This window comes from Cetorhinus maximus, chromosome 15, assembly GCF_964194155.1.
Source record: "Cetorhinus maximus chromosome 15, sCetMax3.hap1.1, whole genome shotgun sequence".
Taxonomy (NCBI): domain Eukaryota; kingdom Metazoa; phylum Chordata; class Chondrichthyes; order Lamniformes; family Cetorhinidae; genus Cetorhinus; species Cetorhinus maximus.
Genome location: NC_135893.1, coordinates 24181218 through 24208768, shown reverse-complemented (window position 1 = coordinate 24208768; position 27551 = coordinate 24181218). Strand labels below are relative to the sequence as shown.

Sequence of the window (27551 nt, the reverse complement as noted above, 5' to 3'; positions counted from 1 at the left end):
CAATGCAATTTCTAGGCTGCAGCTCCTAAAGTAGTGAGCATTATATATAAAGGGATTGAATGCCATCCATAATGTAGGTGTAAATATATTTTAATAGTCTGTAATTACAAGCCCCATGAGTCCACTTATCAGTACATCTGCTTTATCAATAAATCATAAGCACAGTAAAAATGTACAAATTATTTATTGAACTCTATAAATACATCACAAAGAGGCAGAGTGGGTGTGCCCCTGGCTTCCAAGTTGCAGATGTTTGACAGGAGGCAGCAAGATCACTGAAGCTTGGTGCTCTTCTTAACTCCGGCACGGATACCAGACAGCTCACCACCATATCGATGTTCCTCTCTACGGACTTCGCGTACCTGTAAAATTAAAACCTCTCATTGACTGATGTAAACAAACTGTGGCATTAGGCTTAAGGGAGAAATCTCAACACAAAGAAACATATTGAGGCATATGTGCTATTACATTTTGGGGGAAATATGAAAGAATAGCCCATTTTGAGGTAACTATATTACCATGGTATGATACACTAGGATGAAGGTATGAGTCAATTCCAAATATGGATTCAGCGTAAATATCCACTCTTAGGTGATCCTCAAATGTTTCATCCAGAATAGGATCATTAGGGGAAGCTCTTTTCTCTTGGTTCTTCAGAGTCTCCCACATGAATACTGGGCCATAGTTTTTGTTATAACACTCTCAGTTATTTATGCATTAAATTATACTAAACTTCAGAAGAGGAGCAAATGCAGAGTTAAATGCAAATATCTAAACGTTGCAGTCCGAGTTGCACCGGTAGCTTTGTGAAAATGGCATCTTCCCTTTAGTCTTCCAGATTTTATTTGGAACTTGCTGTACTTTCCCCATTATTCTCACCACGAAAAGTTGAGGCTCATCATAACAGGTATATGTACCTTTTTAATTATGTGATAAGTATTAATGATTGCTAATCAATCTTTCCGGCATGAAAAGTAACAAGTGGGTCATTCCTTCAGGTTTTGAATTTTTCAGAGATTTTAAAAATGTCAAACTTTAAAGTCATTCTTTTTCTTGCTGTTATTTTTTCTTTGCAAATCCAATCTCTCCTTCCCTGTCTATTTCTCTTTCTATACCTCATTTATATGGAATTCACTCCTTTACTTCACCCTGCTTCTGAGTGCTTCCTGTGTTTAATTCCCAATCTTTAAAATCTCATTGGCTAATGAGATACCCTGTTCAATTAGGTCCCAAATGTACATGTTCTCTCACTGTGCTGTTAATAGCTTGCACTTTCAGCAATTCTGCAGGCAAACATTTTTTGAGCTGAAGAATGCAGGGGAAAGTCTAACTAACAATAGTCACCTTTAAACAGACTACTACAGTAAATTCTGGCCCATTGTGTTCCATTGAGCTAGGAAGTTCTGTCCCAAGCACTTTGCCTAATGGTTTTATAACCCTCCCCCATACCCCCAGCCAACAGCTTTTTTTATATATTCATTCATGGTATGTGGGCGTCACTGGCTAGGCCAGCATTTACTGCCCATCCCTAATTGCCCTTGAGAAAGGGGTGGTGAGTTGCCTTTTTGAACCGCTGCAGTCCATATAGTCAGTGACTATAACTAATCTTTTAATTTGTACGGCTTAAGTAAGATCTGTTTTGAGCCTTCTCAAGTATAATTAATTCAATTTTTAGTGCCTCTTTGCATAGCTTAACTGGAATTGAGCCCTTATCAATTAAGTTGTCCCATTGATCTACCATCTCCAAGGGAAATTTCTACAAGGGCCAGGGGAGCCATTTTTGGAGTTTAGAAGAGTGAGGGGTGATTTGATTGAAGTGTACAAAATCCTGAACGGCCTTGACAAGGTGGATGTCGAAAGGATGTTTCCTCTTGTGGGCGAGTCCAGAACTACGGGGCACTGTTTTAAAATTAGGAGTCACCCTTTTAAGGCAGAGATGTGGAGAAATTTTTTCTCGAGGGTTGTGATTTTGGAACTCTTTGCCTCAGAAGGTGGTGATGGAAGCGGAGTCATTGAATATTTTTAAGGCAGAGGTAGATATATTCTTGTTAGGCAAGGGAATCAAAGGTTATTGGGGTTAGATGGCAATGTGGAAATCAAAACACAAGAAGATGAGCCATGATCTTACTGAATGGTGAAGCAGGCTCGAGGGGCTGAATGGTCTACTCCTATTTCTTATGTTCTGATCTTATTTGCTTAAGGATGTCTAACATCTCCTCTCCTGTTGGTAAGCAGCAGCTGAGACACTCCCACAGCCAGACTTAAATTGTTTTTGAAATGTGTTAATGACCCTTATTATTTAAATAAAAATAATTCTCAATAACTCAACTACCAAGAGTCTCCTTCACTTACCTGGCCCTTCCTTCGTATTTTAGCGCGTCTGAATTTCTCTCGGTGCTTCACTCGGGGATTACGATCAATCTTCTTCCTCCTGGGCGTGAGACCTTTATTCTTAGCGATCTGTAGAGAATCGTACAGAGTTTAAGAAGCATCCAGAGACAATTTTGATTGACAAAATCTTTGTAACCAAATACTGTGAATTGAAAAGTTCAGTGGGCATATTCCTCAACTAAAGATTAAGATGTGTTTCAGAGTTTATCTTCCACACAGCAGCACATAAAGACCCGAAATGTGAATGTGATCAGTACATTTATACCATCCAGTACCACAGTTTTCTGTATCAAAGTCCTATTAAATTGCATGCAAATATTAATCTGTTCGTGGTGATCTTGGATTCTCCACTTGGGAAGCTCCCATCCAACTGGGCAGTTGTAAAACAATGGGGTTCCCTCCCACAAGGAACAAAGAGGAAACAAATTAGCCCTGAAGTGATATTTGCTCACTAACATAGTATGCTAAACAGCAGCAAAAACTGAGTTGTGTTCTGACTGCCCAATTACATTTTTGGTTGATAGAGATTTAAGATTGTAAATGTTCTTTTTAAATTGAATAATAAATCCTCATCAATATGATCTCAAGAAAGCAGGGGGAAAAAAAAAGTTAAATTTTGAGTTTTTCAAAGCACCATAGCTTCAGGTGTATCCAGAAAAAAGGTTAAAAACACAGCTCTAAAGCAGATAAATAGTAAACTATGATATGTTAGAATCAAGATAGAAACCTGGTACGTGATCTTTCTCTTTCCATCTGGACCAAGCACTTCCTTTACCACAGCACTGTCCTCATTGCTGAAATACAAAATCCAATGTTACTGCATTTGAATACATCAACATTTCATTTACAGAAATAAATAATGGTGCTGTGGGGTGGGGGTGGGTGGTAAGGAGAGATGCAGAGAAGTGGAAGAAATAAGAGACGGGGGAAATTTTAGCTATCTGGGGTCAAGTCAGTATTAGAAGAAACTAGCATGACCAGATTATTTCCCAAATTAATTACCGGTTCTTCACCCCATTCCCCAAAAGGTGCTGCTTCTGGAATTTACTGTAGCTTTTCCAAACAGTTGTTTCTTCATGTTTGAGTCCAGGCAGAAAATCACAGCAGATTATTTGATAGAGATGTGGAAAGAGGCCACAGTTGAATCCAATCCTGCCCCTCAACCCACGTTCAAAAATATTCCAGCTGGGGTCACTGCAAAGTGGCAAGGACCAGAAACACCGACAAGCCAGAAACTTCCATTTGAAGGGGAACTAAACCCTGTTATGGCAAATTCATGACCAATTTACATTCTTGTTTCTCAAGCCTTTTATCTGATGTGGCTGATTTTTTTTTTGTCTCCTCATTGCTCCAGTGACACTAAATCCAGTTGTTGTATCCCTAATGTATCCTTGCCAGATAATCAAACCAGGGACTTATAGAAGAATTACAAAATGGAAGTAGGCCATTCAGCCTAACCAGTTCATTTGGATCTTTAGTACTTCTGCGATAGTAAGATAAATGTCATGTGTACACCCCAGTGCCATCTCTCTTTATTTGCCTTTCCTTCAACCATCTATCACCTATTCTTAAATGTTGACATGGTCTTCATCAATCACAAACTCAGTTATGAGATTCTGCATTGCACAGAGTGTAAAAAAAGTTCCTCTTGTTTCTAGTCTGAAATCTCTTACATTGAAGGGTCTAGAACAGGGGTCGACAGCCTCATTTCACCTGAAGAGCCTTTTCTAAACTAAATTTGCCTACAATAAAAACTATTGGGAGGCACAAAGTTGAATATTCGACGTTTCTAAACCAAATACTTGGCAAATTGTCAAGTGTCTCTGGTGGAATGCATAATTTGAATAAGTAATGAATTCAATACATGCACTGTATTTGTGTCAATAGAAAGAGAAACCAAAAGTAGACTGAAGTAGAATTATCGCTTTTAAAACTTTTATTAAACTATAATTTTGTCAGCAGTCATCTTTAAAACAAACTTTAACTTAAGATGCGTAAAATTAAGACATGTTCTTTGGCTATTGATTCTCATGGTTAAAAAGAAGTTTCTAATAGCACATTCAGAATAATTCATCTCAGCTATAATGGTCACAATCAGAAAACCTGTTCCTTGAAGCAAAGACCATATCTATAACCCCTATGACCACTCAAACTGGTTTATTTAGAGCACAATGTTTTTTGTTAAAGAATCATTTGAAACCATGAAGTGCAGCGTAATGATTAGCTCCTAATTCCAAAAAATAAAAACACAACTCTTACTTTTCTTGACTTAATTTTCTCTTTTTAGGCTTTTTCATATTAATGCGATACAACTGGAAAAGGTTAGGAGCTGCAAATGAGATGTTAAGGAGCCACATGTGGTTCCAGAGCTGCAGGGTGCAGATCCCTGATTTAGAACCAGCAGACATCGATCATATAAACCAGTTTCTATCTACTCTCTCCCACCCCTTCATAATTTGAAACAACTGCATCAAATCACCACTTACATCTCCTCTGTTCTTGCAAAAACAATCCAATTTTTCAAAATCTTTTCATATTTGGATTTCCTCATACCAGGCAGAATCCCAGCAAATCTGTACTGTACCCTCTCTACTATCTCTACATCCTTCTATAGTGCACAGCCCAAAATTGCACACACTGTTCCAATTGAGATCTTACTATGGCTTTATATAAATTTACCATTACAACACAAACTAAATAACTTGTAACTCTCACAATAAAATCCAATATTACATTCGCTTTCATTATGGCCTTTTCCACTTGAGATGCTGCTTCAGTTCTGCTGAAGGGTCATGAGGACTCGTAACGTCAACTCTTTTCTTCGCCGCTGATGCTGCCAGATCTGCTGAGTTTTTCTGTTTTTGTTATGCTGCTTTTAATGTCTTATGAACATGAACCCTCAAATTACTCTGCTCACCCACATCAGCCATAATTTCCCTCACTACTTGTTTTTTTAAAAAACATGTACCACTTCACATCTGCTGACATTGAATTCCATCTCCCACTTTTTTGACCATTCCCTCATCTCATCAAGGTCCCTTTGGTCCTGAGAATTACTTGCTATACCACCCATTTTAGTATTGTATGCAAATTTGGATGCCACTCCCACTAGAACAGAATGCTGTGAGGCACTGTTACTGACTTCTAATCACCTTGAGAAACTGCCTTTAGTTCCTTCACTCAATTCCCTCTGTTCTAATTTAAGTTGTTACCCTTTCTGTAAACCCATATCCTCTATTCTCCAATATCCCACATGGTAGCTTGTCAAAGCCATTCTGAGTGCCCATGCACATTACTACATTGCTCCTCCACCATGTCATATCTTCCCACCCCCAAGGCAGCTAATTTTTTAAGATATATATGAATTAATGCATGATGCCTCTCCCCACTAAATAAATTATCAATTTACATGCTGTGCAGAGCACACAAGGTAGCCATTCTCCTGATTAGAGGGGACACAATCTAGGTCATGTTTTAAAAACACAATAATATACATGCATACTCATATGTAAATAATCAGCACCTGTTCAGTTGAGCTCGCTTTCTCTTCTGTGTCAGCCTCTCCTCCATTTCCTTATAATATTGGAATGCTGCTTCTTCATCCGCATCAGACTTGGAGTCCCTAGAGGCTTCCTGATCAGTGACCTGCATCAAAACATTAGTCCTGTAAACTTAACGTGTGGAAAGGCAGAAAATCGTACTAAGTGAGCCAAATATACCCATTCATAGCATCGATTAGAGAAAGGGATCCCCGTATTAACATCTAACTCCCCAAAGCATTGAACAAAATCCAAGTCAAATCTCTTCTACTTTCATGTTATTTTCCTAACTAGACTTGCTTTGATGTAGTGCAGTTAAGGGTTGTTTTGTGCCCCACTGTCTGGTGTCAACATGGATGGAGTCTGTACACTGTACACTTTTGCGTAACTCACTCCCTGGGGCAAAAGAGAAAGTGAAAAATAGGCTTGAAGGATAATTAACATGAGCTGGGAAAAGTTTTGAATTAAAGTTTCTAATTATTAAATCCAACCCAAGTATAATAAGAAGAACTGAAAGGAACAGATTCAGTCCATCAAAGCTCACCATAAAACTCACATTTCAGCTTCAATATTAAGCTTGTATGAACATAGTGATCACAACTCTTGACATAGCTCAGCGTCACTGTCATGTGTCCACACTTTTTATACTTGACACAACTAGCAACATCAGTTCACCCTATGAAATCTGGATTCTGTCCCTACTAACCTGAGGAAAGCCTCCTACATCTCACCTTTTCTTCTGCTCTTTGTTCAGCTTTAGCTTGTTTGCTCAATTGATTCTGGGCTTTCTTCACCTCGGAGGCGAGTTGATCTTTTTCCACAACTGATCCATGCTCTTGACTAACCGGGTTCAAAAGCTGTTGGATTTCAGGTGACAGCTTCTCACCTACTCCAACCAAGTCATTGATCAGCTGCAAGAAGAAAACACATTCGTCACTTGCAAGAAAAGAGGAGAAATCTGCACAAGTTGTGTTTAAACTCAGGCATTTTTTTAAAGCTGGGAACCACCTATCCCAAACCACTGGGGTTTTACTGCCCAGTGAATAATGTACTTCAATGATAAAAGCAAAAAACTGCGGATGCTGGAAATCCAAAACAAAAACAAAAATAAAAATACCTGGAAAAACTCAGCAGGTCTGACAGCATCTGCAGAGAGGAATACAGTTAACGTTTCGAGTCCATATGACTCTTCAACAGAACTAATGTACTTCAATGAGTTTGAAGCTGGTTTGGGTGGGTGGGGGGAGAGGATGTAGGAAAGAATAAAACAAATCAGAGGGAAGCATTCTTATGCTAATCTTTTTCGCTGCATAATAACTAGATTTTGAATGACAAACAGAAACATGAGCCCAGGCTGTCCCTGTGGTCTTAACCATGGGTAGGGAAAGATGCAAGGAAAACTAGACCCTGGTGCAGTTAAACCAGGTAATACTCACATTTCTGTAGGTGAGCAGTCTCTCAATTACTGGGTGATTGTGCACTGGGATCCGCTTTGCCTTCAGTATCAGGTAAAAACTAATGTTTGTACAGTAGCTATAGATGAGAACAAGAAAATTATAAACAATGTTTGAAAGTTTAAACAAAAAGCAGTGAGGAAAATTTTAGAGATGTGAGACAAAAGAATTTAAAACAAAGAGAGCAGCGGTAGACCATTCGGCCCATTGAACCTTCTTCACCATTCAATATGATCATGGCTGATTCAATTCCACTTTTTCGTTTGCTCCCCATAATCTCTCGATTCCTTGAGACATCAAAAATCTGTCAATCTCAGCCTTAAATCTATTCAACGATGGACTATCCACAACGCCTGGTGTAGAGAATTACAAAGATTCACAAACCCTTTGAGAGAAGAAATTCCCCCTTATCTCAGTCTTAAATGGCAGACCCCTTACTTTTAAACTTTCCCCTAGTTCTATGAGGGGAAAACATTCTTTCTGCATCTACTCTGTCAAGCCCGCTCAGGACCTTGTGTTTCAATAAGATCACCTCTCATTCTTTTAAACTCCAGAAAATATAGACCCAATTTACTTAACCTCTCATCATAGGACAATCCTCTCATCCCAGAGACCCATTGGAAGTGTAAATTATTCTCGATGTACAGCACATCCCACCCCTGTATAGTATATGGAATATATATTTCTCAGGCACAATACAAGAAATACCCATATTCCCTCGGTGGTTATTTCACGATAACAGGCTCCCTATTCTATAGTATGTTGCTGGCGTTTCCGTGGTGCTAAAGTCCAACATTTTCAACAATATCATATAACATTTTAGCAGATAACCAATGAGCAGTAACCAAGGAAGTAAAGCACAAACAATTAAAAAAACTTGTACACTCTGCTTTTGCCCCTTCCCATCAAACGCACAAAAGGTCAAAGGACACAGGCATTGTGAACACGAGCATTGAGAATACATGTCTGTCCATTATTCATTATTATTTACTAATGAAAAATGCAATTAGCCACATATGGAGACTAGTGGCTAACAGACTGGACGCCCTACATTTAAAGCCTCTGCATAGTCTCCCAGCTGATCACTTTCTGGAAAGGTTACAGACTCGCCAAGGTACTATCAAAGAAACCTACTTCAGATACAGGTGGTACTTGGTCTGCACATAGTTGGCACCCTGTGAATAAAGAGAACAATTATTACAATACACTCCCGACAGCCTGAACTCTCAATCTCCACCCTGCCACAAATAGTTATTTTGTTCCCATCATACCTTCCCTGCAGGTATTTTCCCACTCTGCACCATCTCCATCAGTGGATGCAGCTCATCCCTCAATTCTGCAAGCTGCAAGAGATAAATCAGAAACAAATGTACTGCTTCTCAGAGGAACTTATCAGCAATGGTTTTACAATCACTCCACAATCCTAACAAGCAGCAAGCATCTAAGACAGGAATGTTCAACCTTTGTCTTCCTAAGCAGCTTATAAAAGAGGAAGATTTCTATAGTTAAAAGTCACACATCTTCCTGCAAAGGTGAAGAGAAATCCAGGCAACTGTACTACCGAAGCATAATTTCACATTTCAGAGGCTGCATACCGAATTGTGGCAACTGATGAAAAGAGACAGTCAACCTCCAGGTTTGCATCTTATCTGGGGTGCATTTTGGATATAATTTTTTTTCAAAAAATTTAAACTATTCTGGAAAGTCGATGTTTGTAAAAGTGTATAGATTGAAATGTGACCCTAAATCTGTGCTTTCCTGAAAATTGAATTGATAAGAATTGGAATGCATCAAAGACAGTTGGCCTGAATTCACATCAACACGCCAAAGTGCTCTGGAAATCCTTACCAGAAAAGGACAGTCCCATTCCCAACAATGATCAACTTACCCTTATTTACCAAATGAGGACCTCACCACCACTTTCTAAAGGGCAATTAGAGATGGGCAATAAATGCTGGCCTTGCCATCCCAAGAACAAATAAAAAACTCAGTGAAGTAATTTTTTGCTCCACAACTTCTGGCATTTTCTTTAAAACCAATTTCACTGTACTTCAGATTTATTTAATTTTAAATCCTTTTTACTATACTTTTGTAAATGTTGAGTTTTTGAGACCAAATTTTTAGGCAAACAGTAGGGAGTCGACATATATACAAGTAATATTTGAGAGGTTGAAATCATTTTGCGCCAGGGACGGCAGAGAGTGTGTGACATGACAGCCACCATTTTGAAGCAGCTTCTCCCCGAGACTCACTCTCCCTTCACCACGCCCCCGCCCGACTCTCTCTCCCCTCACTCTCCCTTTGCAACGCCCCCGCCCTACTCTCTCTCTCCACGCCATGCCATGCCCCTGCCCGACACTCTCCACGCCGCCACTCCCCCCACCTGACTCTCTCTCTCCACTCCGTGCCCCTGCCCGAATCACACTCTTTCCACGCCATGCCCCTGCCCGACTATCCCTCTCCACGCCACCCCCCCCCCACCCGACTCTCTCTCTCTCTCCACTCCGTGCTCCTGCCCGAATCACACTCTCTCCATGCCACGCCCCTACCCGGCTATCTCTCTCCTGCCCAACACACTCTCCCAATGCCATGCCTGACTACCTCTCAAAGCTGCGCCTTTGCCTGACTCTCGCCGTTTGCTGCTTCCCTGCTCAGCTCTCCCGCTCGCACCTCCTTTTGCTCACTTCTTCCCTCTCACTGCCCCTCCTGAGCTCTCGTTCATAACACAGGTTCAGGAGAGAAAGCGGAAAGTGAGAGCTGCAGCAAGTAGAAAGAATTAGGTATTTTTGGCCAAAAACTTGGGGTCGCCTTATGTGAGATAAATGAAAAATTAAGGATTTTTTGGACGAAAGTCAGGGGTTGCCTTACACACGAGATTGACTATTACTCAACTATATACAACAACATCCGGAAACATAGAAACTAGGAGGAGTAGGCCATTCAGCCCTTTTTTGAGCCTGCTCCACCATTCAATATCATGGCTGATCCTCTATCTCAACGCCATATTCCCACTTTCTCTCCATACCCCTTGATGCCCCTAATATGCAAAAAATTATCAATTTCTTTCTCGAATATACTCAGTGACCCGGCCTCCTGTGGTGGAGAATTCCACAGGATGACCACCCTCTGAGTGAAGAAATTTTTGCTCATCTCAGTCCTAAATGGCCTGCCCCATTACCTGAGACTGTGGCCCCTGGTTCTAGACTCCCCAACCAGGGGAAACATCCTCCCTGCATCCAATCTGCCTAGCCCTGTTAGAATTTTATACGTTTCAATCAGATCCCCTCTCATTCTTCTAAACTCCATTGAATACAGGCACAGTTGAACCAATCTCTCCTCATACAACTGTCCTGCCATCCCAGTATCAGCCTTGTGAACCTTCGCTGCACTCCCTCTATGGCAAGTATATCCTTTCTTAGGTAGTAAGACCAAAACTGCATGCAATACTCCAGGTGGGGTCTCACTGCAGTAAGACATCCCTACTTCTGAACTCAGACTCAAAAACACTAAAAACACTAAAACAGATAAATAAACGCAGAGTGGCTTTAAAAGTTTTGCTAACCTTCGCTTTGAAGTCCTGAATGAGTTCCAGAAGCTCTGGTGACTCTTTCTTCAGCAGTTTCATCTGCTCTTTGTGGGACATTTTCTTCAAATCCTTTTTGATTTTCAGATCATTTTCTGGCTCTCTCTCAGCCTCCTGTTCCTGGGCAAATGCCTGCAACAAGAACACTCAGAATCTGAATCACAGTGCAGAAGAGGCCCTTCGGCCCATCGAGTCTGCACCGACATGTGAGAAACACCTGACCTACCTACCTAATCCCATTTACCAGCACTTGGCCCATAGCCTTGAATGTTATGACATGCCAAGTGCTCATCCTGGTACTTTTTAAAGGATGTGAGGCAACCTGCCTCCACCACCCTCCCAGGCAGTGCATTCCAGACTGTCACCACCCTCTGGGTAAAAACTCCTGAAATTATCAAATCTTCCCCTCGGCCCTTCCAGAAAACTCTGCCTCCTTTGAAATACAGTCTCAGGAGTGCTGGCAGCTCTCAAGATATCTCACCCAATTGCTCATTTTGTTGTGTATGCGTGTTGGCAGGATATCTTCTCACCTGATAGTCATACAAAACTTGTGACATGGATAGTAATCAGGAAAAGGAATCATGGTCGATTGCCTATACAAAACAGGCACTGAGCAGAATTATAGTCTCCAAAGCGATTAAGTTGATGGGAGAGGGGGGAAAAAAAACTTCAGATTTAAGGAATGAATGCCCTTCCTTTTGGGGACTCGCATCACAAATCCAGCACTAATAATAGAGATGGTGTCTCCTCTAGTCAGAGGTATAGAGCTTTGCTGGGATTTACAGACAAGTGCAGCTGAGAAAATGGAGGGTTGAAGATCCCTTTTGGATAGTTATTTAAGGCTCTCAGAGAGGCAAGTTTGTGAAATTGTAATCTGGCTCTTAGTAGTACGAGTTTACAGTGCAAAATTCAAGTAGCGCTGTAATACTATTATTTATTTTACATGGATTAAGACTAGATTTCTCAAATCTTCAAATTTAGGAACAGCACTCAAATACCGTGAAAAGGGTGCAAGACAATACTGAACTGATCTAGCTGCTACATAAAGGTTGTGCTTCAGACACAGTGTGGATTTAAAACACATGAGCCAATCTCCTGCACATCCATCTCCCTGGGTGGCTATTTGCTGCCTAGGACCACTTTGACAAAGTGTGATGCATCCCTTACTTTCAGAGAGAGCTTAAAAATATAATTAATAATGGGAGGATTAAATTATTTATTTATATAATGAATGCAAACCCCCAAAGCCAAGCAATAGCATCATTTGCTGAGTTTAAGGTGATTAGTCTGCCGTTTAGTCTGTAAAGGGGACACTCCTCGGTAATGTGCAGCATTGTTGGGGAGAAAACCCACATTATATGTGACTGGTGGTGAAAAGACGACCAAGGGTTACTAGAGCTCAATAATCCATTGAATAGGAGTATGATGGGGACCTCAATATTATAACCAAGATAGGGCATAAGATGCACCAAACAGACACCACGCAACTTCTTTCAGGAGATTGTGGAGGGGGTGGTGGAAAAGGAAAAATTATTCCGGACTGCTCCGATACCCAAACCAATGACTGTCTGAAAAGGGACACGGGAGCAAATATTGGCTCATGAGGTCACCCAGTAGCCAGTCTTACACTTAGACCCTGATGACAATGCTACCGAGCATAAACCCATAAACAGCTTTTAAATACAATGAACGAGGATTGCAAAGCATTCTGTGAATATGAGAATGACACATCTCACATTATAACAGTCTGAGCTATCTTCTTTCCCCACCCCTCTCCCTCTACTGACTTTTTGGCAGGTAGTACAGGCAGTTGCAGAGATTAATTCAGGGAAGCATTCCACTTCCCCATTATTTTCTACAAATCAGTTCCACCAGAACAAATCACATCTGCCCATGTGGGTCAATGCAGTGCAAAGACATGGAACATAGTTGATATTGAGCAAGCATTGCAAAGGCAGATGAAAGTCGAGTCCTAATGGAGGTGTGCCCTAAATCCAGTAGCATGGAAGACAGAAAGCAGGAAGTCTGGATCAACACTTTTTAATTAATAAAACCTTAGTAAAGAAACATACCAGAGATGCCTATTTGTCAAACATTACTTCAATTAAGTCAAAAATTTTCCTTCAATGCAACTTGACTTTACGCACTGAATCTGGTGCCAATACCGCTTTCACACCTCAACTTGAGCTGGTGGTTACCTGAATAAGGTCAAGTCCAAAGTCATCCTCCGTGAGATTCTCAGCCAAACGTTTCTGAATATTCAAAGCCTCTTGTTCCTCCTCCTCAGCTTCTGCCAGTGCCTCCACCTGACCCTTACCACCTGAAAGTGTGTAAACAACCAGATACTGAGAATCTAATCATGGTATGGGGAGAAAGCAGGAGCAGGCTATTAAGTTGGATGACAAAGCAAAAACAGAAATACCTGGAAAAACTCAGCAGGTCTGGCAGCATCGGCGGAGAAGAACAAAGTTGATGTTTCGAGTCCTCATGACCCTTCAACAGAACTAAGTAGAAATGGGAAAGGGGTGAAATATAAGCTGGTTTAAAGTTGGGGGTGGGGTAGAGAAGTAGGGGGGGTTGTTGGGACAAGCAAGCAGTAATAGGAGGAGTTAACCAAAAGATGACACAGATAAAAGAACAAAGAGGTGTTGAAGGTGATGATATTATCTAAAAGAATGTGCTAATTAAGATTGGAGAGCAGGACGAGCAAGGTAGCTCTAGTGGGGATGGGGTGAAATAAACCATGGGTGGAATACATTTAAAAATAATGGAAATAGGTGGGAAAAGAAAAATCTATATAAATTATTGGAAAAAACAAAAGGGAGGGGGAAGAAATGGAAAGGGGGTGGGGATGGAGGAGGGAGTTCAAGATCTAAAGTTGTTGAACTCAATATTCAGTCCGGAAGGCTGTAAAGTGCATAGTCGGAAGATGAGGTGCTGTTCCTCCAGTTTGCGTTGAGCTTCACTGGAACAATGCAGCAAGCCAAGGACAGACATGTGGGCAAGAGAGCAGGGTGGAGTGTTAAAATGGCAAGCGACAGGGAGGTCTGGGTCATGCTTGCGGACAGACCGAAGGTGTTCTGCAAAGCGGTCACCCAGTCTGCGTTTGGTCTCTCCAATGTAGAGGAAACCGCAATGGGAGCAACGAATGCAGTAGACTAAGTTGGGGGAAATGCAAGTGAAATGCTGCTTCACTTGAAAGGAGTGCTTGGGTCCTTGGACGGTGAGGAGAGAGGAAGTGAAGGGGCAGGTGTTGCATATTTTGCATTTGCATGGGGAGGTGCCGTAGGTGGAGGTTGAGGAGTAGGGGGTGATGGAGGAGTGGACCAGGGTGTCACAAAGGGAACGATCCCTAAGGAATGCCGCCGGGGGGGTGAAGGGAAGATGTGTTTGGTGGTGGCATCATGCTGGAGTTGGCGGAAATGGCGGAGGATGATCCTTTGAATGCGGAGGCTGGTGGGGTGGTAAGTGAGGACAAGGGGGACCCTATCATGTTTCTGGGAGGGAGGAGAAGGCGTGAGGGCGGATGCACAGGAGATGGGCCGGACATGGTAGGCACTTTACAGCCTTCCGGACTGAATATTGAGTTCAACAACTTTAGATCTTGAACTCCCTCCTCCATCCCCACCCCCTTTCCGTTTCTTCCCCCTCCCTTTTGTTTTTTCCAATAATTTATATAGATTTTTCTTTTCCCACCTATTTCCATTATTTTTAAATGTATTCCACCCATGGTTTATTTCACCCCATCCTCACTAGAGCCACCTTGCTCGTCCTGCTCTCCAATCTTAATTAGCACATTCTTTTAGATAATATCACCACCTTCAACACCTCTTTGTTCTTTTGTCTGTGACATCTTTTGGTTATCTCCTCCTATCACTGCTTGCTTGTCCCAACAACCCCCCCCACTTCTCTCCGCTCCCCCACTAAACCAGCTTATATTTCACCCCTTTCCCATTTCTACTTAGTTCTGTTGAAGGGTCATGAGGACTCGAAATGTCAACTTTGTTCTTATCCGCCGATGCTGCCAGACCTGCTGAGTTTTTCCAGGTATTTCTGTTTTTGTTTTGGATTTCCAGCATCCGCAGTTTTTTGTTTTTATATCTATATTGAGTTGGATGATCAGCCATGATCATAATGAATGGCGGAGCAGGCTCAAAGGGCCTGCTCCTAGTTTCCATGATAAATTCCTACACCTCCCTGATTTAACTAGTAAATATTCATCAGGATGGTGAAGCACAAAATGGAAAATGCAAGATTATCATTTTCCAGCTGAGGTTCTCATGTAAAAAGGGAGAGGTTACCTTGATGCAAAGCTCAATATAATGCACCACATTTCAGCTGTGCCACTATGATAAAAAAGGTATTTGGAATCAGCTACTTTCACACAGCTCCCAGGATCACTAGTGGAGAATGCAAACAAGTCATGCATTGCTCGAATGTCACCCAGAGACAAGAGGGACTTCAAGCAAAAATAAACATTCACTGATCCAGACATCCCCAAGATCAACATCTATTGCTTCCAAAGGGCTGGATGTGAGAAAATCTGCAAATCAGATCCAACATGTAGTATCGCCAGAGATGTAAGGAATGACAGTGGACACTTGTGGCTGCAGCCTAGTGTGCTAAAGCAGATTCTCATTGCAGTTTATTTAAGATGCACAGCACTAGACAGCTGCAGATGAAACTCCTTTGTCACACTTGATTCCATCTTTCCAAAATACCAGCCTAGTGTCTCACTGAGATTCCAGTGTCCAAGCATCTATCTTTTAAAAAGCACAGCCCCAACATGGAAACTTCCTGGGAATGTGAAAGTACAGGATTCCTACTGAACAATAACTTAACAGCTCCAGAAGTAAGAGGAGGATAATGGGCTGAATGAGAGGGTAGAGAATGTAGCACTAAAACATGCAAGGGGAATGTGAAGAACTGAGCACACCTGCATTAAATCCATTGTGCTACTGAATATGGGAATGTGTCCCCATTTGTTGAAATTTTCCACAACACACATTACCAATACAGAGTCTGACTCCATTCTCACCAGTGCTCTTACAAACCACCTCGTGGCACATTCCAAGAAAAGAGCAGAAACCAGCCTCGGGACATCGGAATGAGTACGGTCCAGTATAGCTCAGCTCACAGAGAACAGCAGCGACTTCAGTATTGTCAGTTCTGATGAGGGGGTTGCCAACCAAAACATGAACCCATTTTCGTTTTCTGGTGATAACTGATCTATTATATATTTCTTATTTTTAATTCTTAAAGTGGGGAGAAGCTGTCAGTACATGCGACAAAAATCAAAAATTTGTCTGTAAAGAACAGGTTTACGATTCTATTACGTGCAATGCATGGGGGAAATCTTTCCCTCCTTGTTGAAGCTGGTTCAAGATGGAAAATTACTACACTTACGTGGAAGCTCGTCGACATAGTCTGTATTGTAATATGCTGCTTTCTTCTGGCCCCAGGCCAACTCGTTGGGGAGGCCTGCAAAACAAAAACCATGTGAAGCAAACATAAACCTTACTGTAAAATCAAATAATTCAGCACTTGCAGCAGAACAATTTCTGATGTTTTATCAGGGACAGTTTTAAGCAGGGGTGCATACTTCGTCAGATGATTCATAAACACAGAATAAGAAATCAGTTTTTAAAAAAAATAAAGTTGCAGAATTTATAAGGCAAGATAACTTTGTAGGGTTTATTAAAAAGTAATTTGAGGTGGATGCAGCAGCTGGTACTACTTGGTCAACGAGAAATGGGAATATCAATCGCACTCCTTAGTTAAGAATCTGTTCCTTAAAAGAGCAGCCAAACAGGTAAATGGCATCTTGTTCAAAGTTAGATGGATTACGGTACTTCAGTTCAATTTACCTCTTGTATTGCAGAATGCCATTCCCACCAGAGGTCACTACAGCATTTCCCTACAGAGCTCCATCAAAGTTAGCTCTGGGGTGCTGATGAGGAGTATAAAACTGAGTGCACCCTTATCCTGGATGTTGTGGCACTAAGGTCCTGGAATAATTCATCAAACCCCTCCCTGCAATCGCACAGGATTTTTCTTCATTGGAGTTCATCTCAACCAAAGGAATTTCAGAATGGGGAGGTGGAAAGCGATTGATGAGTTTTGCTGAAACTGGATGCATCATTTCAAATCTGCTGCATTGCAGCAGTACACTCACCAGCCTCCAATTTGCCCTCAAGGTCACTATCCATGTCAACATCTTCCTCATCTTCATCTTCCTCCTCAGAGTCAGGAATCTCCAAGGGCATCACCTCTTCCTGTTTAAGGACAAAGTAGATCAAATGGCAAATTTTAGGGGAAAAATGCTAATTGGTTAATTGCCACTATTAACTTCTACCTTAATGCATGTATGCCACATAATAATCCAAGGGAAATGAAGATGAAGGCACTAATTCACTGGAAACAGTAACAACCAACATAAGGACCCATGGCAAGCTTTCTTTTAATTCACACCTAATGAAGAGGCAAGTCCTACAGTGCAAGACAATACCAGAGCTGAAATGTGTAGGGACAGGTGAAGTAAATCAAGTACCGACATAAAAATTCTGAGACAGCTGAGAGGAAGGGAAAATTATAGAAGGGCCTGCCCAACTGCCCCAGGAAACTGGAGCATTCTTGTAGGATTTAGGTGGGCTTGACAAATAGTAGTGGTACTACCTCAGGTGCTCCAAGGAGTTCCACTACCTGTCATTCTGAACATCAATAACTCACAGAACAGGAAATTCAACTGGACCATCTAACAGAATGGAGGATTTCACAGATGTAAGTATTCGCTGATCGTGGACAAAAATAAGCATCTCACCAGACTTGCCCTGTGTGGGCATGTCCATCTTTCATACCAGCTGTGGCTCAGTTGATGGCGCTCTCTCCTGGATTAGAAGGCTGTGGGTTCAAGACCCACTCCAGAGACTCAAGGACAGAATCTAGTCTGATGCTTCCATGCAGTAGGGACAGAGTACTACATTGTCAGAGGTGCCGTCTTTCAGATGTGATGTTAAATCAAAGCCCTCTCTGACTTCTCAGGTGGACGTATAAGATCACATGCAAAACAGGTTTGTTCAGTATCATAGTGAAGTTTGTGGGAATGTCATTGGCTGTAAGTCCGGAGGTTGTGAAAGTGTGTGTGTGTATGTGTGTGTGTGAGACCAGTGAATTGGGAAACAAATGAAGATTTTTTGAGAGCTGTTACATCCTCCCTAGGATTCAGTGTCAGCTCAGTAGAGTTGGTCACACCCACCTCATCCTCAGAGTCTTCATTCGCACCATCTAGCATGACTCCATCAGCCAGCAGCTTCTGTAACACAAAATGCCACTGTCAACACTGACAACAAGGATGATTCAGGTTTATAAAGTCTGCAACAGACAGTATCAACATGTTAATACAGGCCGAGTATCCTTTATCTGAAACCCTTGGGGTCAATTGTGTATCGGTATTCAGATAACTTTGGATGTGACATAGCTACCATAAATACGGTAGGCCTAGGCCTACTTACATTACAACAACCTATGCCTAGGCTAGCTATTGTCTCGGGTCACAGACTTCCCACGCAAAAAGTTGGGTCCAGTTGGTGAAGTTCCTGTCGGCTTGGGTCACAGGTTTTGGGGGCGGTGGCGGGGGGGGTGAAAGGAGGTGGCGGGGGTAGTTGGGGGAGTCCCATGTGGCGGTGAGTGGTTGGGCGTGGGGGTAGAGGCAGTCCCCTGGGGTGTTCGGGGGTGTGGGGAGAGCCCTGTGGTGGAGGCCAGCATGGTCTGTACAATAGTTATCCAGAAGCTAGAAGTGGTTTAAATTCTTCTAACTTTGGGTAACTATTGATGTAAAATTGCAATTTGCGGATGGTTCCTAGCGCATCTTTGGGGTACTCCACCTATTACAACATCCTGAAGCTCGGAAGTTACGGCCCATTGTTTCATTTTGGAAAATTGCTAACAATGCATATATCTAATCACAGAACATAATATGTGCATCTATCTATGTATAAAAAATCTGATTTCTGAGCACACTGTCTCCTAAACTATACTTCCTGCTGTTACATGTTAGTCATTTTTCAGTCAATCATCTTATAAAAGATTGTTATTTGTCATACCTTAACTACACCTTTCCTCCAGTAGTGCCACTTTAGTAATTTGGCTTTGCAGGTCCAAGCTTGTAGAAAAATTCCTATATCCTAACTATTCTCCAAATTCCAAGTTTTGCTATTAAATAGGTTACAGCAGAACTTCAATTATTGTTCCTCCAGCCTCTTAACTGTGCTTCATCAGCAGATTATCCTTGTCTTGACTCCCCATGAGCAATACCATGGGAGATCAACTAACGTACAACTGCACATCTGTTAGTAAAATACGCTTTTCTTGACTGCAGAGTTACAGTCATGAACAATACCTCAAACTCACCTGGAGCTTCTTCTCATGAAATTCATCCACGTCATCGTTAAAATATTCTGAAGAGTTCTACAAGGGGAAGAAAGGAAATAAGTCAAACAGAATGGCTCCAGCCCCGCATTCCACTTCATTGTCACAACTGCAAGTATGGTAGGTTAACACCTATCTACCCTCAATGTGGCAACCAATTGGCTAGCAGCACAGTACTGACCATGCCAAGTTCAAAGGTGGCTGATAATTTGAAATACCAGTCCAGCAATACATACTATGCAATCACACACCTGAGGAATATTCTTAATTATTTAACTGATTCAGGTCTCTTAAGATATCTTTTGTCCTCCCAGTTTCCTTGGTTTTTCAAGCAAACACAGCGCAGAGAGTGGCAGAGGCTTCATTTTGAAAACGAACACCGAGTGCGGTGAAACTTCATTTTAAAAAGAGCGAGAGAATGCCAGTCTGTGGCCAAATTCTGAGAAAAAGCAATGGGCGACATCACACTGAAACAGGTAAGTGATTGGGTGGTATTTTTCTCATTTATCTTCTGAAACTTGCGTAATTTATTAGCAATCCTTAAGGTTTTATTGGTAAAAGCAAGGTTTACTAGCAGTAGTAAAGCTTATTAGTAGTAGTTACGCTTATTAATTATAAAATAAGAAAAAATAAACTAACACATAATAAAGATGGCAAGGCAGATGGCTGTATTATGTGAGAGGCTGTGGACACCAACGTGACCCATGGCAAGAATGTCTGTAGTAAGCGTCAATCGGTTGAGAAACACCAGCTCAGAGTTAACAAGCTGCAGTTTGAGCTTCGGACATGCATCAGGGAGGGGGAAGTTACCTGGACCACTTTATTCCAGAAGGTAGTCACACCCCTTAGGATAGGGTCTTCTGATTTGGTCAGTGGTCAGGGACAGGAAGATATGACTGCACATGAGGCAGTTAAGGGAGTCGAGAAGGTAGAAGTGGAGGAGCCTCAGCCCTTGCAAGGTGGATGAGCAAACTGACCAAGGCACTGTGGCGCAGGATACCATTCAAGTGGCGGGGAGTAAATAGGAATGTAGTGGTAGTAGAGGATAATATAGTCAGGGCTCACTTCCCTGTAGCCAAGAGCAAGAGTCCATAAGGCTGTTTTGCCTGCCCGGTGCCAGGGTTCAGGACATCTGCTCGGGGCTGGAGAGAAACTTGCAGTGGGAGAGGGAGGATCCAGTTGTTGTGGTCCATGTGGGTATGAATGACATAGATATGACTAGAAAAGAGGTTCTGCTTAGGGAGTATGAGCAGCTAGGGGCTAAATTAAAAAGCAGAACCTCAAAGGTAATAATCTCTGGATTATTACCTGAGCCACGAGTGAATTGCGTAGACTAAATAAGATTAGATAGATGAATGTATGGCTCAAAGACTGGTGTGGGAGAAATGGGTTTCGATTCATGGGGCACTGGCACCAGTACTGGGGAAAGCTGGGATGGTCTTCACCTGAACAAGGTTTAAATATTTTGGCGAAGTGTATAACTAGGATGGTGGAGAGGGCTTTAAATTAAATAATTGGGGGGTGGGAAAGGATCAAGTGAGAGATGATGTGGTGAATTAAAGGGAAGTGACAAAACAACGAATTGGGTAATAATAATGAAGTGTGGCAGGAAGGGACAGAACACATAAATTCAAGAGTGCAACCAGGAGATAAGGCCAGGGATTGCAAAAATGGTAAAAAGACAAAGTTAAAGGCTTTGTAACTGTGCACAGCATTTGTAACAAAATGGATAAATTATTAGCACAGACAGAAATAAATAAGAGTTGATAGCCATTATAAAGAGATGGTTGAAAGGTGACCAAAGCTGGGGCCTGAATATTCAAGGGTATTTGACATTTTGGAATGACAGGAAGCTAGGAAAAGGTAGTGGGGTAGCTCTGTTAATAAAGGATGACATTAGTACTGTATAAATGCAAGTTGTTATCCCAGACAACGTTGCTTCTTCAGTCAATATCACTGGTTATTTATCCTCCTGCAGTTTGTGGGATGTTGCTAGTGCAGAATGGCTGCTCTATGTTTTGCGAGTATTTTTGTCCCCTACTGCCAAAGATACACCTTTGTTAAGATGGACAAGTTAATAATCTACTGCCAACTATCCATTCATAACCAGTGTTTTATTAAAAAGGCTTAGCATAAATTCCTTTTTTGGACCCGACGCCTTTTAATAAAACCAAGGGCCCCTTATGCTTTAACAGCTTTCACAATTTGTCCTGCCACCTTCAAAGATTTGTGTACATTCCCTCAGGTTGCTGGTTCCTGCAACCCCTTTAAAATTGTATCATTTAGATTATAGGGCCTCTCGTTATTCCTATCAAAAAGTATCACTGCACAGTTCTCTGCATTTAATTTTATCTTCCATGTGTTTGTCCAGTTCATCAGTCTATATCCTCGAAGTCTGACAATATCCTACTGATTGTTTACTAAATTCCTTAGTTTTACGAACATATGAACAAGGATCAGGAGTAGGCCATTCGGACCCTCGAGCCTGCTCTACAATTTAATAAGATCACGGTTGTTCTGATAGTAATGTCAAATCTGTATCCCAACTACCCTCAATCACCCCCTTTGCTTACCAAGAATCTATCCACCTCTGCCTTAAAAATATTCAAAGACTCTGCTTCCACCGCCTTTTCAGGAAGACAGTTCCAAAGACTCAAAACCCTCAGAAAAAGTTTTACCTCATCTCAGTTTTAAATGGGTGGCCCTTATTTTTAAACAGTGACCCCTAGTTCTAGATTCTCCCACAAAAGGAAGCATCCTCTCCACATCCACCCTGTCAGGGCCCCATAGGATCTTATATGTTTCAATCAATTTGCCTCTTACTCTTCTAAACTCCAGCGGATACAAGCCTAGCCTGTCCAACTTTTCCTCATAAGAAAACTCGCCCACTCAAGGTATTAGTCTGGTAAACCTCCTCTGAACTGCTTCCAACGCATTTACATCCTTCCTTAAATAAGGTGACCAATACTGTACACAGTACACCTGATGTAGCGCTCCGTATAACTGAAGCATAATCCCCATGCTCGTGTTTAATTCCCCTTGGGATAATTGATAACATTCTATTAACTTTCCTAATTACTTGCTGTACCTGCACACCAGCCTTTTGCAATTCATGCACTAAGACACCTAGATCCCTCTGCATCCTCTCACCATTTAGATAATATGCTTCTTTTATTCTTCCTGCCAAAGTGGACAATTTCACATTTTCCCACATTATACTCCATTTGCCAGATCTTTGCCCATTCACTTAACCTATGTACCCTTGTAGCCTCCTTATGTCCTCTTCACAACTTACTTTCCTACCTATCTTTGTGTCATCAGCAAATTTTGCAACCATCCCATCATCCAAGTCATTATATAAATTGTAAACAGGTGAGGTCCCAGCACTGATCCCTGTGGCACACCACTCGTTATGTCTTGCCAACCTGAAAAAGACCCATTTATGCCTACTATCTGCTTCTTGTTAGTCAGCCAATCTTCTATGCATGCCAATATGTTACCCCCTATACCAAGAGCTTTGATTTTCCACAATAACCTTTGATATGGCACTTTATCAAATGCCTTCTGGAAATCTAAGTACAATACATCCAATGGTTCCCTTTTATCCACAGTACTTGTTACTTCCTCAAAGAACTCCAACAAGTGAGTTAAACATAATTTCCCTTTCGCAAAACCATGTTGACTCTGTCTGATTATCCTGTGCCTGCTATAGCTTCTTTAATAATAGCTTCTAACATTTTCCTATGACAGATGTTAAGCCAACTGGCCTGTAGTCTGCCACTTTTAGTCTCCCTCCGTTTTTGAATAATAGAGTTACATTTACTATCTTCCAATCTAACGGGACCCTCCCCGAATCTAGGAAGTTTCCGAAAATTAAAACCAATGCATCAACTATCTCACATTTCCTTGTTTTCCATTATCAATTCTCCAGACTCACTTTCTATAGGACCAACACTCACTATGTAAACTTGTTTCTTTTTAAGATATTTATAGAAACTCTTTACTATCTGTTTTTATATGTCTGGCTATCTTCCTCTCATACCCTAATTTTTCCCTTTGCTGCTCCTTATATTCTGTCCAATCTTCTGGCCTTCCACCTATCTTTGCACAATTATATACTTTTTCTTTAAGTTTGATGCTATCTTTAACCTTTCTAATTAAACACGGATGGTGTATCCTTCCCTTGGACTTTTGTGTCATCTGCAAACATTGAAAGTAATGGATCCAATGCCAATCCTTGGGGAACATCATGGCATACTACAACTACAACAACACCTTGTATTTATATAGTAAAATGTCCAAAGTCGCTTCAGAGGGGTGTAATCAGAGAGAAGTTGACAAGGAATTACAGGGAGTTTAGGGCAGATGACCAAAGGTTTAGTCAAAGAAGTAGATTTTAAGGAGCACTTGAAAAGCAGGAAAGAGAGGTAGAGAGGCAGAGAGGTTTAAGGGGTGAAATTTCAGAGGTTAGGGCTCAGGCAGCTGAAAGCATAGCCACCAATCTTGTAATGATTAAAATTGGGGATGCTCAAGTGGTCAGAATTGGAGGAGTGCAGATATTTGAGCATTGTAGGTCTGGAGGAACTTACAGAGATAGGGAGGGGAGAGACCATGGAAGGATTTTAAAAACAAAAAGAATTTTAAAATTGAGGCATTGCTAAATTGGGGGACAAATGAGGGTCAGCGAATATGGCTGGGGAGGAACACGGTGGTGTGGATGAAGCGTACTTAGTGAGAGTTAGGATACAGTCAGCAATTTTGGATGTCTTCAAGTTTACAGGTAGAAAGTGGGAAAACCAGGCTTAACAGTGATGGAGTAGTCAAGTCTAGAGGTTACAAAGAGATATTGGTGAGGGCTTCAGCAGCAAATGAACTGAGGCAGAGGCGGCAGAGTCAGACAATTTTACATAGGTGGAAATAGGCAGTCTTGGTAATTGCACGGCCTTTCACCACTACTCTCTGCCTCTTAACAAATTTCATATCCACACCAATACTGTTCCTTTAATCCCATGGGCTTTAATTTTGCTAACAAGTTTTTTGTGGTAGTCAAAGGTCTTTGAAAGTCCATAAGTATATCAATTGCATTGCTGTCATGAAGCATTTCCATTACAGTTCTTCTATATATCTGTAGGATTTTAAGTCATCAATTCAAATTACTAAAATACAAACCCTCCCAAAAGCACTTAAGAAATATGCTCATCCCTTTCATACTCACAATATTTGGATTTGGCAATTTGCTGTATGTCTGAGGGTCATCGCTGTCATCGTCCACCTGCTGCTGTTGCTTGGGCTTTTTTCTACTGGATCCCCTTTAAGTAGACATCAATTTAAAAGTAAGGTCACAGGCATCAATTGTTTCTCTCTCTCCAAAGATGCTGCCAGACCATCCGAGTATTTCCAGCATTTTCTGTTTCAATTTAAAATAAACTCATAGACAGCTCCGACATTTGTGGATTTATGAATACAGACTAATGTACATCATCTTCTTATTCCCAAGTGTGAAGACACTGCTGGAGAAACTAATCGGATTTGCATTTTTCCATATTTATATGGTTCTGCGGAATTTTCTGGTTAGTTACATAGAATAAGCATTCACGAACCAGGTGTAAAAACTCATTACAGAATAAAGCCCCTGTAGTCTTCTGAATATCAAATAAGGGAGTTTGTGTGTGTTGTGAAGCCCTCACATTGGAAACTACTAGGCTGACTACCTGAAACTCATTTCACTGATAATCTTAACTATCGTCGGTCAGAGCACTTTCATTTCATCAGTCTAAACTGGATGGATGCGTGCCCTTTTCCCGAGAGAAAGGTTAAAGTTTCACGCCGTTCATTTACAGCTGGATACAACAACAGCTCCGAGTCTAACGCCCGATAACAAACGGACTCGAAGTAAAGTAAGCATCGGAGCAGCGGAAAAGCTCAGCCTCCCTTCCCGACAACAGCCTCACTCACCCGGTATTCCCCAAGCTTTCTCCCCTACCCCAGCTCCCGCCCTTTCTCCTTTCCCTCTTCCCTGCTCCCATTCCCAGGCCGCCTCTCCCAGTTACCAGCCTATTTCTCACCGCCGGCTCCGCATGGTCACTAACGGCAACGATCAGCGACAGCTCCCTCCCTTTAACACACCGGATAACAACATCGGCGAAATATAACAGTTCCCCCCTTGCGCCAGTGATGAGCTCACTTACTGGTCTTAAAGGAAGGGCCAACGGCTTGAAATGTCAATTGTTTTTTTTTTGCTTGGATACTGCTTAACACACTGAGTGATCCCATATTTTTGTCTGATTACTTTCGGATTTAGAGCATCTTCAATATTTTGCTTTGTGTTCATTCACTTACCCGGAATCTTTCTCTAGCCGGACAACTTCCGGTATGCGGGGGACTATTCCATTGCAACTGACGGGGGAGGAACGGTCTCACTTACGCTCTATTTCAGAGATCATAAGCCATCTATTTTAATACTGAAAGTGAAAATAGTTTTGTATTCATGATATTTGTGAAGTTTAATGTTAAGGCGAGGGTATTTTGAGTTTTTCACCCATTTGAAAGGGTATTCCCCTCGATAGTGTGAGTGGACTATACTGGCTGCCTGGTAACTGGGGGAGTCGCTGAGGCTCAGTTGTTGTTGCTTTGTCCACAATGTGCAGATTATATAAACGCAGATATATTATAGGCGGTGATTGCATTGCACCTATCAGCAGTGCATCCAAGAGGGGAATTCTCTCCCATATTTAGTTTGAAAGCTGTTAAACTGCTTACACACACACCCACAAATGCAGTCCTAGCTGCAGGTTCTTTGCTCCTCACTCTCCAGCCTTGCGAGGGATTCAGGGACCTGGCTCGGCGGCCTCACAGAGAGCTCGGTGCATCCTCCCCACTCTGGCGACAGCAACAGAAGGACCGTGCACGATGAGGTCGAGTCACGGTCTGAGAGAAGGAGGAGGAGTCAAGGGAGCCTGTTGAGTTTTTTTTTTACAGGGCGGGAGATGGAGACCAATGGCGAGGTAAAGATTAAAATGTAATTTTCCCTCCATCTCTCCTCAAGGTGTTGATTCCTCAGTGGTCAGCCTCTGGATCTAGACATTGATTGTTGGTATACTGTTTGACTATTAAGACCAGCTAACCCCAATCCAAATAAACGATAAATAAACTGACCCAAATAAAAACAAAAATGATGGAAAAACTCAACAGGTCTGGCAGCATCTGTGGAGAGAGAAACCGAGTTACGGTTTCGGGTCCAACATGACTTTTCTTCGTGCCCAATATGACACTTGTTTTTATTTCAGATCTTCAGCATCCGCAGTATTTTGCTTTTATTTTACTGTCCTGGCCCAACATTTTGTACATGCGTTCCAAGCATGAGTTGCTGGCGAATAATCATGAATCGGAATTCTGATTATTTTGCTCCTTCCTAAGTCGCATTGAGGCCACTTTTCTCACCCAGCTGCTCTTACCATTTATGGTTTATTTTCATTCCTTTTAATCTCTAAATTTCATAGCAACCAGTGAATTTTCTTAGTTGAGATGGGCTCACTGCCCAGTAGAAGAAAAGCAAATCTAACTGGTAATTTTTCTTTCCATGTTTTTCTGCATGCTATCACATCACAAATTTCATACTCCTCGTTTAAACCGTGATATGATTTGTCACATAAAGCGTTGTATAAAACCTTATAGCAATCTCAACTATATTAAGTGCTGGAATGCATAATTGTCACGTGGATTTTAGCAAGTACAATAAATAGTGGATGAGTAAAACTTTTGTATCATATCTGTTTAAATTCTGAAGAGCAGTATAATATATTTTGAGTTTACAAACTCCTGTTATGTTTGGAGCAAGTTGGATAAGCCAGGACGAAGGACTTATAGTTACAATTATGTAATGACTTGAAGTACCAGACAAGCTTCTACTGGAAAGGGAACGTTATTACAGAGCTTTTCAGATGCTACATCCTTGAACCAGGTCCTCAATAGGAAGGCCTGCCCACCAAATTACCCACACTTAGGGCTCATTGGTCGGAGCCTCCAAGAACAATCACATGACTTCTGATAGGCAGTAGGAAAGGTTATACCTTCAATTATTACAAAGCACTACTAGTGTTGGTAGTGGTGCGACCAAATTGAGATCAAGAATTAAAAATATCACCCAAGGTTTTGTAT

At 41.6% G+C, this 27551-nt stretch overlaps 2 protein-coding genes across 4 annotated transcripts in view; one reads left to right on the top strand and one right to left on the bottom strand.

The window, feature by feature from the left end:
- Positions 1-74: 74 nt before the first annotated feature.
- On the bottom strand, positions 75-26180 carry utp3 (UTP3 small subunit processome component). Of its 3 annotated transcripts, none has more exons than XM_078558134.1 (16): positions 26162-26180; positions 24610-24703; positions 19377-19433; positions 18223-18279; positions 17143-17242; positions 16374-16448; positions 13166-13287; positions 10947-11099; positions 8656-8727; positions 8519-8559; positions 7367-7463; positions 6662-6841; positions 5915-6036; positions 3119-3185; positions 2353-2460; positions 75-362 (listed from the first exon to the last, which is right to left on the bottom strand). In XM_078558134.1, exons 4-16 carry the CDS (start codon positions 18256-18258, stop codon positions 273-275), a joined length of 1263 nt encoding a protein of 420 aa, XP_078414260.1. In that variant the 5' UTR covers positions 18259-18279; positions 19377-19433; positions 24610-24703; positions 26162-26180; the 3' UTR covers positions 75-272. The 3 variants fall into 3 exon arrangements, with proteins under 3 accessions (XP_078414260.1, XP_078414259.1, XP_078414258.1); XM_078558133.1 differs by lacking the exon at positions 26162-26180 and adding an exon at positions 25460-25528; XM_078558132.1 differs by lacking the exon at positions 26162-26180 and adding an exon at positions 25350-25453.
- The window catches only part of ccdc30 (coiled-coil domain containing 30), a 135483-nt gene continuing 133969 nt past the window's right edge, over positions 26038-27551 (top strand). Inside the window, exon 1 of the mRNA XM_078559211.1 lies at positions 26038-26398. Coding sequence (XP_078415337.1) covers positions 26381-26398 — 18 coding nt within the window. The 5' untranslated portion in view covers positions 26038-26380. The remainder of the gene's footprint in view (positions 26399-27551) is intronic.

What these genes read in the sequence shown, in the direction of transcription:
- utp3 (XM_078558132.1), bottom strand. Translation starts at nt 25,420, where the DNA reads ATGGGAGCAGGGAAGAGGGAAAGGAGAAAGGGCGGGAGCTGGGGTAGG. An exon ending in AAGCGAGCTCAACTGAACAG is followed by an intron (nt 3,186 to 5,914) that starts GTGCTGATTATT and finishes TTTGTATTTCAG; the next exon opens with CAATGAGGACAGTGCTGTGG. An exon ending in AAATACGAAGGAAGGGCCAG is followed by an intron (nt 363 to 2,352) that starts GTAAGTGAAGGA and finishes TTAATTTTACAG; the next exon opens with GTACGCGAAGTCCGTAGAGA.